General features: G+C 42.6%; 1 protein-coding gene and 1 pseudogene across 6 annotated transcripts in view; both read left to right on the forward strand.

Annotated features, from left to right (window-relative positions):
- Positions 1–14,427, forward strand: part of celf5a (cugbp, Elav-like family member 5a) — a 191,546-nt gene that overhangs the window by 16,305 nt on the left and 160,814 nt on the right. For all 6 annotated transcript variants that reach the window (XM_067597287.1, XM_067597289.1, XM_067597288.1 and 3 more), the window contains exon 2: positions 2,535–2,617. In XM_067597287.1, coding sequence (XP_067453388.1) covers positions 2,535–2,617 — 83 coding nt within the window. The remainder of the gene's footprint in view (positions 1–2,534; positions 2,618–14,427) is intronic.
- Positions 6,126–14,427, forward strand: part of LOC137188489 (uncharacterized) — a 68,596-nt pseudogene continuing 60,294 nt past the window's right edge.

Genomic DNA, 14,427 nt, shown 5'->3' on the forward strand with positions numbered 1-14,427 from the left:
GGCCACAGTGGATGTAAATGGCTGCTGTCGCTACAGCTATACAGTATCTTTCACTAGTTACTCTGTCAGACGTTCTCCCTCCGTCTCACTCACTCTGTCTCTTCCATGTAAGACTTTTTAATTACAGTACATGCCAATTCAACACAGTGGAGATGAAGAGACTCTGCCCTATTTCCCAGTACACACACGGCGCACACTTAAAAATATATCATTAAGAAATAGGAGATGAGCTGAATGGAGAGCAGAGAACAAGACGGAGTTGGTGAAGAGAAAATACGTCAAAGGAGAAGAAAGAGGGGAGGGAAGGGAGGCAAAGAGGAGAGGAGGAATTTCTTCTCTTTGGAGCTGAAATCAATGTGTGAGATAAGGCTGTTTTAGGTTTCTATCAGATGATGCAGAGGATCATCTCCTCACAATGGGAAGGCTTCCCCCATTGCTGTGTCAGCAGGCTCCGATTACAGTGGCTTTTTGTTGTGTTTCAAACAATTTCATCATCCAGCCCCCCCTCACAATTTTGCACTTGGTATGCAATGCAGCACTGGCAATTTGTACGTGTTTGGATTCCAATTATGGAGTTGTTAAAGCTTTTTCGCCTGTGGCCTGCAAATTCTTATTAAGCCATACATTAAAGAGCAGAGAATCACATTTAAATGGAGTTCATGTTTCTCTTTTGTTTGCCAGTGTTGTGGTTGTTATTAATTTATTCTCAATGCCCTATGCATTACACATTAACAAATAAATCGTGTTTGTGATTGTAATGCAAAATACTTGTTTCTTATTCAGAGATAGGGCCAGCATTTGTCAAGTAAATCAACAACAACAAGCCCAGAGAGAGAGAGAAAGAGCGAGAGAGAGAGAAACAACAACCAAAACGGAGCTATTCCCTCCTATTACCCTCAACCATTTGAGAAACAAACAAACCCAAAACAACAATGACATTTCCGCAATCATAGTGTTTCTTCAAAAGTTGACTCAGAAGAGAGAGGGGGAATTAGGCAGCAGTGTCAGTGTGTGTGTGATTGGAAATCATTAGGTTAGGGATGCTGGGACAAGAGGGGCTGTAGGGAGGGCTGCACCGTGACATCAGTGCTACAGTCAGCCACCTCAAAGGTCACGACCCTGGACTAAATCCATCACATACTGAAAGGCAGTGTGATTGTCCCAAACAAAACGAAGAGAGCTTCAGGAAATGTAACAAAAAGAACTGGTTATCATTTGGATGAGAGTAGTCAAATGCATGCCAATAAAATGTGCAGGTGTCCAAGCACATACACACACATGTGCAGAGACTTTAGGCTTAGAGCAGCAAGACAAAACAGGTTACAGGCCAATCAATGCATCACTTACTGACATGGCATTTCAACATGCAGTCCTGCAAAGGTTACAGTGGAGAAACAGTCAAAGTGCAAGGGTCAATGAAATGGTAGAAAAAGATGCATATACACAGTTACATGTGTGTTGCCTCGAGCAAAGACACAAAAAAAAACGGGTGGTGAATGTTTGGATGGGTAAATGTGATCGCAGCAACAAAACGAATTGGAATATTGTCAGTGTAAAGACACTTAATACATCACCACCCACTGAATAAATTTGGCTGTTGAAATGAGATCCAAAATGCAGTGGCTGCTAATAAACCATCTTCAGAGTGGCAGAAATATGATGCATGGTAACCCATATGAACCTCATTAATAGAACACAAGCAAATCTATTTATTCAGACAGTCAGGGGGAAAATGATTGCTTCAATACTCCATCTGGTTTCTCTCCATCCCTCTTTCTCTCCCTGCCTTCTCTTCTCTTTTTTTATGTATGCAGTGATTTTGACAGATGTTGTGTGTATGTGCATGCTTCACATTGGTGCTGGATAGGTTAGGCATTCACCCTGGAGAATTTTACCACCATGTCCCATCCTCCCTTCTTCTCTGTCAGTATCTCCCTCCTTCCTCCGTTCCTACAGTGATCTCATCTCTTCTTTCCTTTTCAATCCTACCATACTCTCCTGCAGTGCTGTTCCTTTTGTCTCAGCTGCTGTCACAACCATTCAGGGTGGGGACACTGGCCATGCTGCTAGGAGCTTTGGACAGGACATGGCGCTGGGGATGGGGAGACTGGACAGGCCTGGCAATTCATCCAAAGAATTCTCTTTTCATCTGCTCCTTTTTTGTTGTGGTTTCATTTTTTTTTTCTCCTCTCCCCTTGCTGCCATAGAAAACTGTCTACATGTAGCCTGCTGTATTGCACGGTTGCCTGTTCTCATTAACTTGCCCTGTTTATCCCAAGAAATATTTGCTGGTAGTTTTGTGTTTTCACCAACTCATGCGACCCTTTATTCAGATTCGGTTCCTTAATTTTGTTAATTTCTCAGTATGTGGATGTAGGAGCTCGTTATTTTGAATCAGACCCAGTCTAATTTCTTTCTACTACATTTTCATCATTGTTTTGATATTCGCCATTTTTAAGGGCTTTTGTGCTTTGTTTATATTTAGGATGACTATAATTCTAATTACATTTATATTTGCTGTACCTCTCTTGCAGGTTGTGCATTCCTCACCTACTGCGCCCGAGAGTCGGCCATCAAAGCCCAGAACGCCCTCCATGAACAGAAAACACTGCCAGGGGTAAGTGTGTCTGTATGTCTGTGCCCCATCCCCCCCTTCTCTTTTTGCTCTCACTTTCCTCCACGGTGGTCAGCCATGCCATCTGCACCCGGCTGCACACCAGCCGGCATTCTCCTTGTCTCAGAGATGAAAAACACTTTGGAAAGCTATTCAATCAATAGCTTCGCCTTTGCAAGTCCCAGTTTAAACTTTTCCATGTGTCTGTTCTCCAGGGGATATTGCCAGCATTGATCAGACCTACTCTGCCTCATACTTATGAAGCAATAGAATACAATGACAGTTTTTGGGGTAAATCTCTGCATGTCTGGAAACGTGCTGCAAACAGAAAAATGTCAAACACAATGTAGATTAATGTGATTGAAATAATTCATTTGGTAAAGAGAAATTAATTCTTTTGCACTTTACTTTGTGCTTCTTGTAGTAGTGCTGCATTTATATTTTATGTCACTTGTGATATTTTTATACATTTGCGTGTATGTACACTCTGTGCAGAGCTGTATCGCTGTGAGATCCTCACAAGTACTAAGACAATGACAGAGAGAGACAGAGGGAAGGAGGGGTGTGTAGAAGTGGCTTCCCACAGAGGCAGCGTGGCGTAACATGGTCAGATCAAGCCTGCACCAAGGAGAAACATCAGTAAAAATCCACTCACACCCCTCGCCTCATTCCCCACCACCATCACCCCCTGATAGAAGACAAAGAGTCGGAGAAACCCAGCCAAAAGGCATATTTTTCAGATTAAACATGCAAATACAACTACCGCGAACTTTGAACATTTTTTCTGGTGGCTTTCTTGAAAAACAAGTTGTTTCATTTATCCTGCAAATTAGCCAAGCGTGAGGCTGGAGGGCGTTATATTCCTCTTTTTCCTCTGCATTTGAATAATAAGACGGAAGACAGAAAGAGGAAAAATAGTTCTTTCACATAACGCCAGAGGACATGTTCATGAGAGGTTACAACTGCGTGCAGCAACGTGTTAAGAAAGGAGGATTCTCTGTTTCTCTTTCAGTTTTTGTCCAGTTTTTGTCTGGTTTTCTAGCAAGTTACTTTCTCTCATAGTCATTAATAATGCCCACCCCCCAACCCCCAACCCCCTTCTCACCAGCCTGGCAAGGCATTTCTAAGGGTTGACCTACCATTGGAATTAAATAGTTGATGTGGCTGAATGTATAAATGAGGGACATGACGGCACAGACACTAACAAGTCTGGTGCTCTTGCCTGCTCCCCCTCCTTTTCTTAAGCTCTCAGCTCCTTGTGGCGACCTGCACAATCCCTTTGTTTGTGTGCTCACTGTCTACAACAATTTACGTTTACATACTTGTGCAATTCGCTGTCCAGTCCGCATGGGAGTTGCCATTGCTCTCTGACACTGTGGTAGGCGCTGTGGACTAAACTACAACAAGCCAAACGTTTCACTTCTTAATTAAAACCAAAGATGTATTACAGTAAGAGAGCTGGATACAATGTCAGTTTGTCCTAGTGGCCACTTGTGGTACTGCAACAGCAGCAGCATTTTCGCCATAGACTACCATTATAAAAGAGATGTCTGTAAAAATTTTGACAGGACACATATAATAGCAAAAAAATATTTCTCTTTCTATTATGAACTTTTAATCCATGAAGGTTTCATATTTCAAACTTTCCTAGAGCCTAGAAAAGTGATTTTAAAGTGGGTGACCAATCACTAGTCTATGGTCTGAGTGGGAATGCGTTGATGTATCCATTAATGCACATGTGCGGTGGACTGCACAATGCTGAAGCAAAGTAGCTAGAGATTTTTGGCTTATGCACTCTGCGAGCAATTTTTATTTGAGTGAATGGGGGCCATCTTTGAACCTGTTATCCAGTTCCCACATTACATTCATAGTTAAAACTTTTACATTGGCTGCATATTACCATTGTACAGCATGTGTGCTGTTTTTTTACTTGTTTTTTGTCCTTCTCATCTTTATAAACACATTGGTTATCTGATTATTGGCGTGTTTTGGAAGGAGGTAGAAGAGGAAATGATTGGGGATCCCACAGACCAACGAGCCAATCATCCACAAGTCGGTGTGGCCGCAGAACATAATGTGCCGGGTACACATGCCGGCCTCAATTATGTAATTGTAGGCGTGTTTGTGGAGCGTGGCGCCTTAGTGTGTTCGAAGAGAAGAGCAGAATTCCAAACCATCTGGGCTCTGAAAGGTTTAACAATCATTTAGACTGAGTGCTGTTAATGTAAACAGCATCACTTTATGTTACAGAATAAAAATACAAATACAGTCATGATATGTACAAATTTTGCAGTTTTTAGATAACATATCCAAACACAGTCTTGCATGTTGCATTTTTCACACACCAGTTCTGAAAGCTTCTCCTCGAGCGCGTGCACATGCACACATACACACACACACACACACACACACACACATTCATGGTCTCTGAAAGTTGCCATGTGTCACTTGTGAGTAATAAAACCCTTTTCTTGTACCTTTCAGTCCTGCTTTAACCCTCCAGTTGACCCCTCTACTCCACCGAGTCCTGCCCACCCCACATCCTCCTGTCTCCCCTCTCTCCCATTGCTCCGCTGCCGATACTCTTCCTGAGACAGAGCGTGTCATAGAAATGTAACAGGCAGACATTGATGGGTGTCAGGCCTCACATACGAGGCTGCTCTGCTGTTCCCTTCCCTTCAACTTCACTCACACACACAAACACCAGCGGTCCAAGGAAACACAGGCAATTGTGTGCTATAAAACCACAGCCACACTGCACAAGCAGGTGCAATACTAGCTCCACACAGATACAATACCACACCAGTGTCCCTAAACATCCTATAGACCCTTTTGACTCACCATAGACAGAGCATACCATACAGGACATTTTATGATAACGAACACATGCATTGTGAGACTGCTTCCCATCCCCCCTCTGTCCTTCTCTCTTGAGCTTCCCTGCTCCTAAATCTTTTGCGATGTGACCCCTGTTGCTTCACTGCTTGATGGTAAGTAGATATGCCAGTTGTTTGTTTGCAAAATCCTGCTTGATATGCAGTCTGCCAGGGGCTACGGAGTAATTAATGTAAACTAGGAATTCTCCTGAGATGAGTTATGAGTTATCAACGTCTGCGTTTTGTCATTAACTCCTGCATTGTTGCTCTCTTGCATGGGGCTTTGACCGGCGTGGTAACTCATCCATGTCTATTATTTTAAATTTTGAATCTGAATTCAGGTCAAACCATCGACATCGTGCTGGACTTTTATGTTGCAAGAGACTAGAATCATGTATGAAAATCGTACCACCCACAGTAACAAGTTATTCTGAGTCACATGCAGAACCCTTTGTTAAACACCGAGCACACATGGCCACCCACATATACACATACCAGCTTACACATGGACACCAGCATTCATACACTCATTGCCATTGTTTCTAGATCTGTTTTGCAGATAAGCAATTTGTAGTGGGTCCAGGTCATTAGGTAGAGAGGAGCAGATGTAGTCCTGGTAAAGCACTTCACAAACAATGAGGTAAGGCCTACGGGTGATAGTCGTTCAGGCAGGTTGTACCAGTTGTACTTCGGTACAGGGACAATAGTAAACTCCTTGAGGCATGTGGGGACCACAGACTGCTCCAGGGAGAGGTTGAGTATAGTGGTCAGCTTAGGTCTTAAGAACATGCCCAGGAATTTGGCACATATGTACAGTAGTGGCTTTTGTCTTCCATATCATGTCAAGTACATGCGTGGATCATTTCCTTTTAATCCCTTGCACATGGGTATGCAATTTTAATCTTGTGTGAGAAAGGTGGACTTCACCAGTAACATTAAAAATTATAGGAAGTAACAGAATTCGAATACATTGAATGAGGATTGTTTAAAAAATGCAGTTCAAAATTATGTTTTGATGTAATGAAAATATCGTAAAAATGGTAGCTGTGTATAATACTTGAAGTATCAATAAATTAAAAAAAGATACTTCATCTCATGTTATTTATACACTGTCTATGTCTACATACACTCAGATGGATACACTATTTGCCGCACACACAAACACACACAACCCAGTGTCGTCTTATTATTAGAAATAAGTGGTTCTGTTCTTGGATGTTATTATCCATGTCCCCCTGTTACGCATTAGCCACTGAAAGGAACAGTATGGCCTAATGCAAGTGTACTGGACTGGAATATAGATTCCTATGGTGAATTGTGATGGGAACCTCGGGGACACGAGTGCCTGACATAAGTTTGGCCACTGAATAGGAGAAGCGCTGACAGTGTACCAGGTGTGTGTTGCTTGACTCTATTAGCTGTGTGTGTCTGTGCATGTGTGGTAAGCTGGCTTTGCATTGCAGCCAGCTCTATGTAGATACAGATAGCAGTGTATAAAGGTGGGAAGAAAAACATGTGCACATGGCAGCTTGCCGTGATCACACACCGCCCACAACAGTGAGGCTTGAATATATTATTTGTGCGTTGTTTTGTGCTTGTTTGCTGCTGACGGAGATGCACTACTTTTTATGTTACATAACCACACAAGTGCTTTTGTGTATGTGGATATGCTTGCGTTTATTAACTTTAAAATAGTTTTTCTCTCATCAAATTAAGCATGTTGTGATGACCTGGACATTGAAATGTTTTCTGGCAACTCCGCTACGAAATTTTGTGTGTTCTTAAAAAACACAAAAAACAAACAGAAACACAGAGACACTTCAGGCCCAAAGTGGCTATATCTACAGCAGTTGGTATGTGTGCTTGTGAGTGTCACAGCTTTATACACAAGTCCGCAAGAGATTTACTCCACCCAGCTCAGCATCATGACAAAATCCTGCATCCTTCACACTATCCACCCACCCATCCCCCCCCCTCCCCTTCCACCCACTCTCCTCAAACTCTCTGTCCTCTCACCGCCACTCCTCAAATCCAGCAGATCCAAGAAGTAATCTCAGTCACTGCAGCAAGTCTATTTGCTGTGGCACAGAAAAACATGCCACCCCCCGTTTTTTGTCATGCTAGCATTGTGTATAATAGTGATTGTCTTGGAGAGGCATTGGTGGAAATATGTTTGCTGCATGCATTTACTCCCAGTATTAATACAGCTCGACCTGGGGGGAGTGTAAGAGGCTGGCAATGATTCAGGAGGCAGGTTTATGGAAATAGCACCCGCATTAAAAAACCAATGAGAGCAGGGAGAAGATTATGCTCCGGCACACACATGTGGGCTCCTGCAATGTCAACACTCTAAGTAGATCCCCTCCCTCTCAATTGCCTCCGTCTCCCTCTGTCTCCATTTCTGTCTTTCCCGCTCTCTCACTCTTGCGGTGTGCTCTTTGCCGCACACATACCACCACTTTTAGTCCGCTGTGCCATGGATGCCTGCGTGTTTGTACACATGAGCATGCATGAGTTTGCGTGTATTTGTATGTGTAATTGTGTGTATGTGCCACTACTCAGCTTTGCCATAATAGGATGTATGAGGAGCAAGGAGCAGAGCACGGCTGTGGTGCGGAAAGTGGCCGACCTTGCGCTGTGGAAATGAGGCTTCCGTGCCATAGAGCTGTTCCTCCACACGCTGTAAACCGCCCAGCCTTCCGCTGAGCTTTGCGCACACACACACATGTTCACAGACACAAACATTATATATATATATATATATACTGTTGCGTGCATGCTGTCCACCTGTATATCAACTACAGCCAAGCTTGCACGTATGTCAGCCTAGCTGCCGCAAAGGCTGAATAATTCAATGCTACACTCTGTGAAGGTTGGAAGTGTATGAGTGTAGCGTACTGTATGATTGTCTGTGTACTGTATGTGCCTCTGTTGAGTGGGCAGGGGTGGGGGCGGGAATGGAGCAGACTGGTCAGCATGAAGCCAATCGGTGCTGGCAGGATTAGAGGCCTTGTAGCTAGAGAGAGGGGACTCGTTAGAATTTAGCCTTTGGGTAACAGGAGTGTTTGTGTGTGTGTGTGTGTGTGTGTGTGTGTGTGTGTGTGTGTGTTATCAGGAAGAAGATCATAGAGAAGTGGAAGTTGAAACAGGCATGGTCAAGCTTTTTCCTTCTTTAAAACACTTTTTTTCTGCTCTTTAAATTATACTGGGACATGTGTTGTGAATTTAATATGTGAATTTAAAGTAGTATTACTAATACTATCCCATCTATACTGCCCAACCTCTACTATGTTTTTCATCTTTTATAATAATGGTGGGCATGTCTGTAATATGTGAACTGAAATCTTTAATTCTGGTTTCACTCTTATAAGAAGTTTGTGCCTCTGTGATTAACAAATGCAAACATTTGAACACCATCCGTAAAGACACCTAGCACCAGCTCTAATGGTTGTATGTCTGTGTGACCTGCCCTGTGTCTTAACTTATTACCCAAATCAACTAACACTGATGAACAGAAGGAGCAGGTGGTATTGTTAAAAATCTGGGGGGTGAGGGCTGCTGTGCATGTGCAAGTAGACATTTGTGCAGGGGTGTATGAAAGATTCTACTTATTTTAATGTATTGTTTATATATTATAGGTGGCACTGTGCTACACTGGCATTTGACAATATTACTATGATGTAGTATGTAAGCACAAGAAAAGTAGTTTTCTTTGAGTGTGTGTGTGTGTATATCTATATATTTCTGTGTGTGAGTGCTATAATGGCGTATTGGTGTAATGTACGCACAGTAAAGAGCTGCTGTACCAGAGTGCTCCTAAGGGAACAGAGATGAATCCCCATATCCCTAGTGTGCACTTGTGTGTGTGCGTGCCTGCGTATACACACACACACACACACACACACACACACACACACACACACACACACGCACGCGCATTATACGCACCCCTGAAGCACAGTGGCTAGAAATAGACTCAAACAAATATAGGGCTAACTGTTGGAGCCATCACAATGTTGCAATGTCGTACAATGTTTTCCACCTTCTGTCTCTCTCTGTCTAGCTGTTGCTCCCTCACACACACACCTCACATACACACACACACACACACACACACCCCTTTCCTTTGTTCAGCTCGTTTTCCTGTGGTAGATTAGCCACATATTTAGAGAAGCCTTCTTCTCCCCAGGGGATTGGCTTCCAAAGGTATTTGGGAAAAAAGGAGAAGGATTTACACTCCGCACCTGCCTTTGGAAAATAAACAACACCAACTGAAACACTGAAAATGTGTTTCATCACAAAATTTTATTTTATACAGTATAGGATATACCACATTCATATGCGTTATCCTCCCTTGCTACAAGTGTTACTGTTGTCAAACCAAATATTTGATGCATTGGAAGAATTAAGTCTGTCAAAATAATGCAAAAAAGATAGATATACTGGTAGACTGACAGCACAAAGAATATAACATTTTCTTATGTATTTTAGTTTTTTAGATTTATTTATTACAGCTAAACACTACAGCATGTAATAACAATTGTCATCAGATGGGAGCTAATACAAGCTAATAAAGAAATCTCAAAAGTTTATGTTGCTTTGCTGATGACCAAATTTTGACCCCGTTTGTGACATAAGCACTGATGACATTACAATGCTGCTTCCCCCTCCCACTGCTCAGGGTACATCTGACTAACTAGCTCTTGGAGGGGAGACATTGCTTGAAATACTGAAATAATCCACTGCACACCCTGCCCATTAAGCCACTTCACAGTGAGAAGTGTGCTATTTTTTCTGAGGTACAGGTTAGCAAAAAACCTGAATTATTAATGTTTTTGATATTTTTAGCCTGTTTAACCTATTTCTGGTTGTGGCTGGAGACTGCTCGCCCGTCTGTCTGTGAGATTCAATCATGTGACACGGCTGTGATCTGGGTTATAGAGCTGGGTTTTGCATGTAATGGGGGAAACTAAGTGTGTGCTTATGGATGTGCATAGGAAGTAAGCAAATTTGTTTTTTTTTACATTGAATGTTTCAGCCTTTATTCCCAGTTAACATGTGTTAGACTGGTTTAATTTGGCGCTATGCAGTTCAGATGATCTAATGTTAATTTGGCACTGAGAAGCATCACCTGTACCAGTGTGGCCCTACCAGATGAGTCTGGTTTTATTCCAGGCTGGCGGGCACGGCTGTGCATAACCGTGTGAGCAGCGAGGCCCAGATACTGACTGACAGTCTGTCTGTGGGTCTCTGCACAGGCTTGGACAGGTGTGCCACAGCCGCCAGACACAAAGAGAAAAAGTTGGAGAGCGGAGGAATGTGCACATGGATGATAAACTATTGCCTTAAATCGAGGGCTGTGTATGCGTCTCCATGTGAGTGTTTCTTTGTGTGTATGTTAAAAGAGTGAGGAGAAAAGATTAGCTTAAAAAAACTGGATATCCAAATAGACAAGGCGGCAGTTTAAGAGACACAGGCAAGTGTAGCTGGGAACATGTCACTTTACTCAATAATGAAGGACGCACTTAAAACGCATCACCCAATGTGGCTAATCAGAGCTGACATCTCACTGGCTGGAATTTTGTGCCTTTGGGAGAGAGAGGGGGATGCGTAAGGAGTGTGCGAGAAATATTGAGAAAAGAGGAGAGGACTGAGAGGGAGGTACAGGGTCATGTTGACAGCTTGAAGTCATACCTTCGGAGTTAAAGTGTGTCTGCATATCCATGTGTGTACTGCACACACACACACAGCATGTACTGTATATCTGTGCTTGACTGAAATGGCACACTTGTATTGTGGAACCAGAGGGAGCTCATTTGTAAGGCAGATCTAGCCGTGCTTTGGTGTAGTGTCCACAGAGAGGGTAAGGGGGCTGCACAGCACGACAGCCAGCAATTGTCAGCAAAAATCAGGACTAATGAAATACAGTACACATGGCTGGAGGGCAAGGAGAGGAGTGTGACTGACAGGACACATGAGTGGAAACAGCCCGTGGCAGCCCTCCATCATGGCTACCGACACATCAGCCAGCCAGACCGATTTGTTTTAAGCCCCAGCCCCCTTCCCATCCCAGATAAGGGAAGCAGCGTGAAGCACAGGGTAGAGGAGAGGGACAGTGTGTGCGAGGGTCCCCGGGGGTAATGACACAGAATACAAGTGTATGGGGAGTGCTACTGATGGGCCTGCTCATGTGGAAGTGGGTATTTGCATTGCAGAGGAGGGCTGTCAGTAGAGCTCTCTCCGGGAGCCAGTGTCAGGGTGATCGCTAGCGGTGAAGTCTTCTGTCGTCTGCCCGGCAGAATACCAGGGCACCGGGTAAAGCTGAGCTAGCACCAGGAAGATCAAACACGTCGACACGTTCAACATTTACAACAGTTACATTCTGAGAGGGTTTTGGTGGCAGCTGTTTTGTTAGTTAACTTAGATTTTACCTGACTCTTCATTTAAGCGGTTCTGTTTTGGCACGGTAGCCTTAAAGTGTTCATATAGAAAACAACAATAAGCTGGATGGTTGCAGACTAGCTGGAAATATAAATTATATAGTTATGTGCCAACAGCTATAGTCTGTGGCCTCTAAACTATTTCAGTCCCAGCTGCAATAAGAGGCACCTTTTAATAATTCAGAGTAAAACAGTATACTGGATGTCTTCCAGGCAGCAAGCTCACATTTAGGTGAAACACCAAATTCCCCTCTACCCCTCACTCCCACCATAACCCCAAAATGTTAGCAGGGCTGTATCAAATACCCGTGAAGGGCTTGTAGACACACACACATCACTGGCTAGTGTTGTTGTTTGCAGAGTTTGTTGGCACTGCGCAGAGCTTAATGCGTGTATGTGTGTGTATGCATGAGAGAGAGTTAACGTGCAGCGCGGAGAGAGTGCATAGTCTTTCTCGTCAAGCCTCATGGCTCCCTGCACAGCTGTGGCACACGTACATATATGTGTGGCATGTTTAAGAGAATGCAGTTTAGAGAGAGGCTGCTCTACAGGGTTAGCCAGTCTACATCCTTTAATGTGCTTTCTGCAAGTTCTCAGACAGGAGGTGGCTCTGTGAAGTCAGCCTGGAGGTAGAAAAGAGAAAATGGAAAAGAGGAAGAAAGAAACCAAGATATGTGGATTAGAGGGAAAGAGAGAGGAGAAGGAGTAGGGATGGGTCTAAGAGAAGACAGGGAGACTGTGAAACGGAATGAGAAGGAAGATGAAAGATATTTGAATCACTGAGTTGTGAAGATTAAAAAATGAGATGGAGGGAATGAGATAGAGGGAAATAGAGAGTGGGAAATGGAGAGTGGGAGGTATTGATGGAGGGCCTCACTGCCTGATCAGGACTGGTGGTTTTATGAATCAGGAGAAAAGTAGTACAGCTGTGGTCTGTCTTTTGTAGAATCCCATGGTGAAGTCCAAAGGCGTCCCAGAGGCAATCATTAGGTTCACAGTGTGGTGCTCACTTGCTGAATATGCACTGTCTCTCAGATTTTCATAGTGGAATATATGGACTGGTTGAAAGAAAAAAGAATGAGACAAGCAGGCAGGAGAATCAAAACGAACAAAAGACTTAAGAACCAAAGCAATCATGCGGCTTTGATCCCTGCACATCCCCCGGATAATCCATGTTTTTCACATAGAACCAGAGTCCCTGTTTTGTCAATATATTAATACATGGTATTGACGAGGCCCATAAAACCTCCTCCAGCAATTCTCTTGACAAAACACTGAACTGAAGCAGTGCATCTTATTCCTGTGCCTCTGTTTTAGTCATTGTGTACAGAAAATATGAGTCTATTTACACACTATATAACTGAGGTAACTTAGCTGTCTTTTACTACATTATAACATATACCAGCATATAGCAACATATACTATTTAGACTGTATTCTGCCTCATTGCTGGTATACTTAATTATGCTGCTGCTGTTGCGTACAGTGATATAACTGTCCTAATATACACTAACAGCATACACTCAGTATGTAACACACTGTGTTATGTAATGTACTGTGCTGTTTTATTGCAGGTATTGTGCATCTGCGTTTTCCATTGATGTCCGTTGTCAGTGAATCAATTTTAAAGATATTTTCCAGATTACGTCCAGTGTGCAGCTATAATGGTAAGAAGTCCTTTTGGTGAACAGATGCCAAACGCTCATACTACTCACAACAGAAATCTTCTAAATAGCCTCACTGAGTGACAATATGCTCCAGCTTTGTTAGCTAAATCTGTTTATTAAAACACGAATAACTCAAAATGAGGTTAGTAAATACCAGAACAGTTCTGTTCAATTTGGCTTCACACTTGATGCAATTAGTTTGAATTTCATTTACTAATACATTGTATGCATATTCCAGATTTAAATATAATGTTAGCCAGGTGTATGATGTATAAACAGTACCAGAAAATTATCACCTATATTTCCCCCAAATGATTATAAGTAGTTTGAGTGTCACTTTATCTTTTTTTCTCTAATCCACAGTCAGAAAGGGCTGTTCAAATATGCAAAAAATTGTATACCTATGGCAAATTGAAAATATGTCCTTTTCATTGTAAACATTCCTAATTTAATTAAATATATTTTATTGACTGCCTGTTTGGTAGCTGTTCCATTAGCAAAAGCCAATTTGGAAATGAGTGCATTTATTAAGAAAATCTTTGTTACAGATGGGTAGTACCATGGTCCATAGCAGATCCGCCCACTGGGAATTATAAATCATTAGAAAACTGTAGTCTTTCATCTAATTTCTTGTCTTTGCTCTAAAAAAAATACAGAAATGTAGCTGAGAAAAATGGATTTGAAATATGAGGAAACAGGTACTTCATTTTATGATTTACTTTGATTTAATAAGGGAGTGCCATCCTTGCTCAAATTACCTACTGGGAAATAAACATTTGCACACCTCTGCAATTTGATTGTTTGATTGTGCACAGCTGTTGCAGGTGATGA

This window comes from Thunnus thynnus, chromosome 8, assembly GCF_963924715.1.
Source record: "Thunnus thynnus chromosome 8, fThuThy2.1, whole genome shotgun sequence".
Taxonomy (NCBI): Eukaryota; Metazoa; Chordata; class Actinopteri; order Scombriformes; family Scombridae; genus Thunnus; species Thunnus thynnus.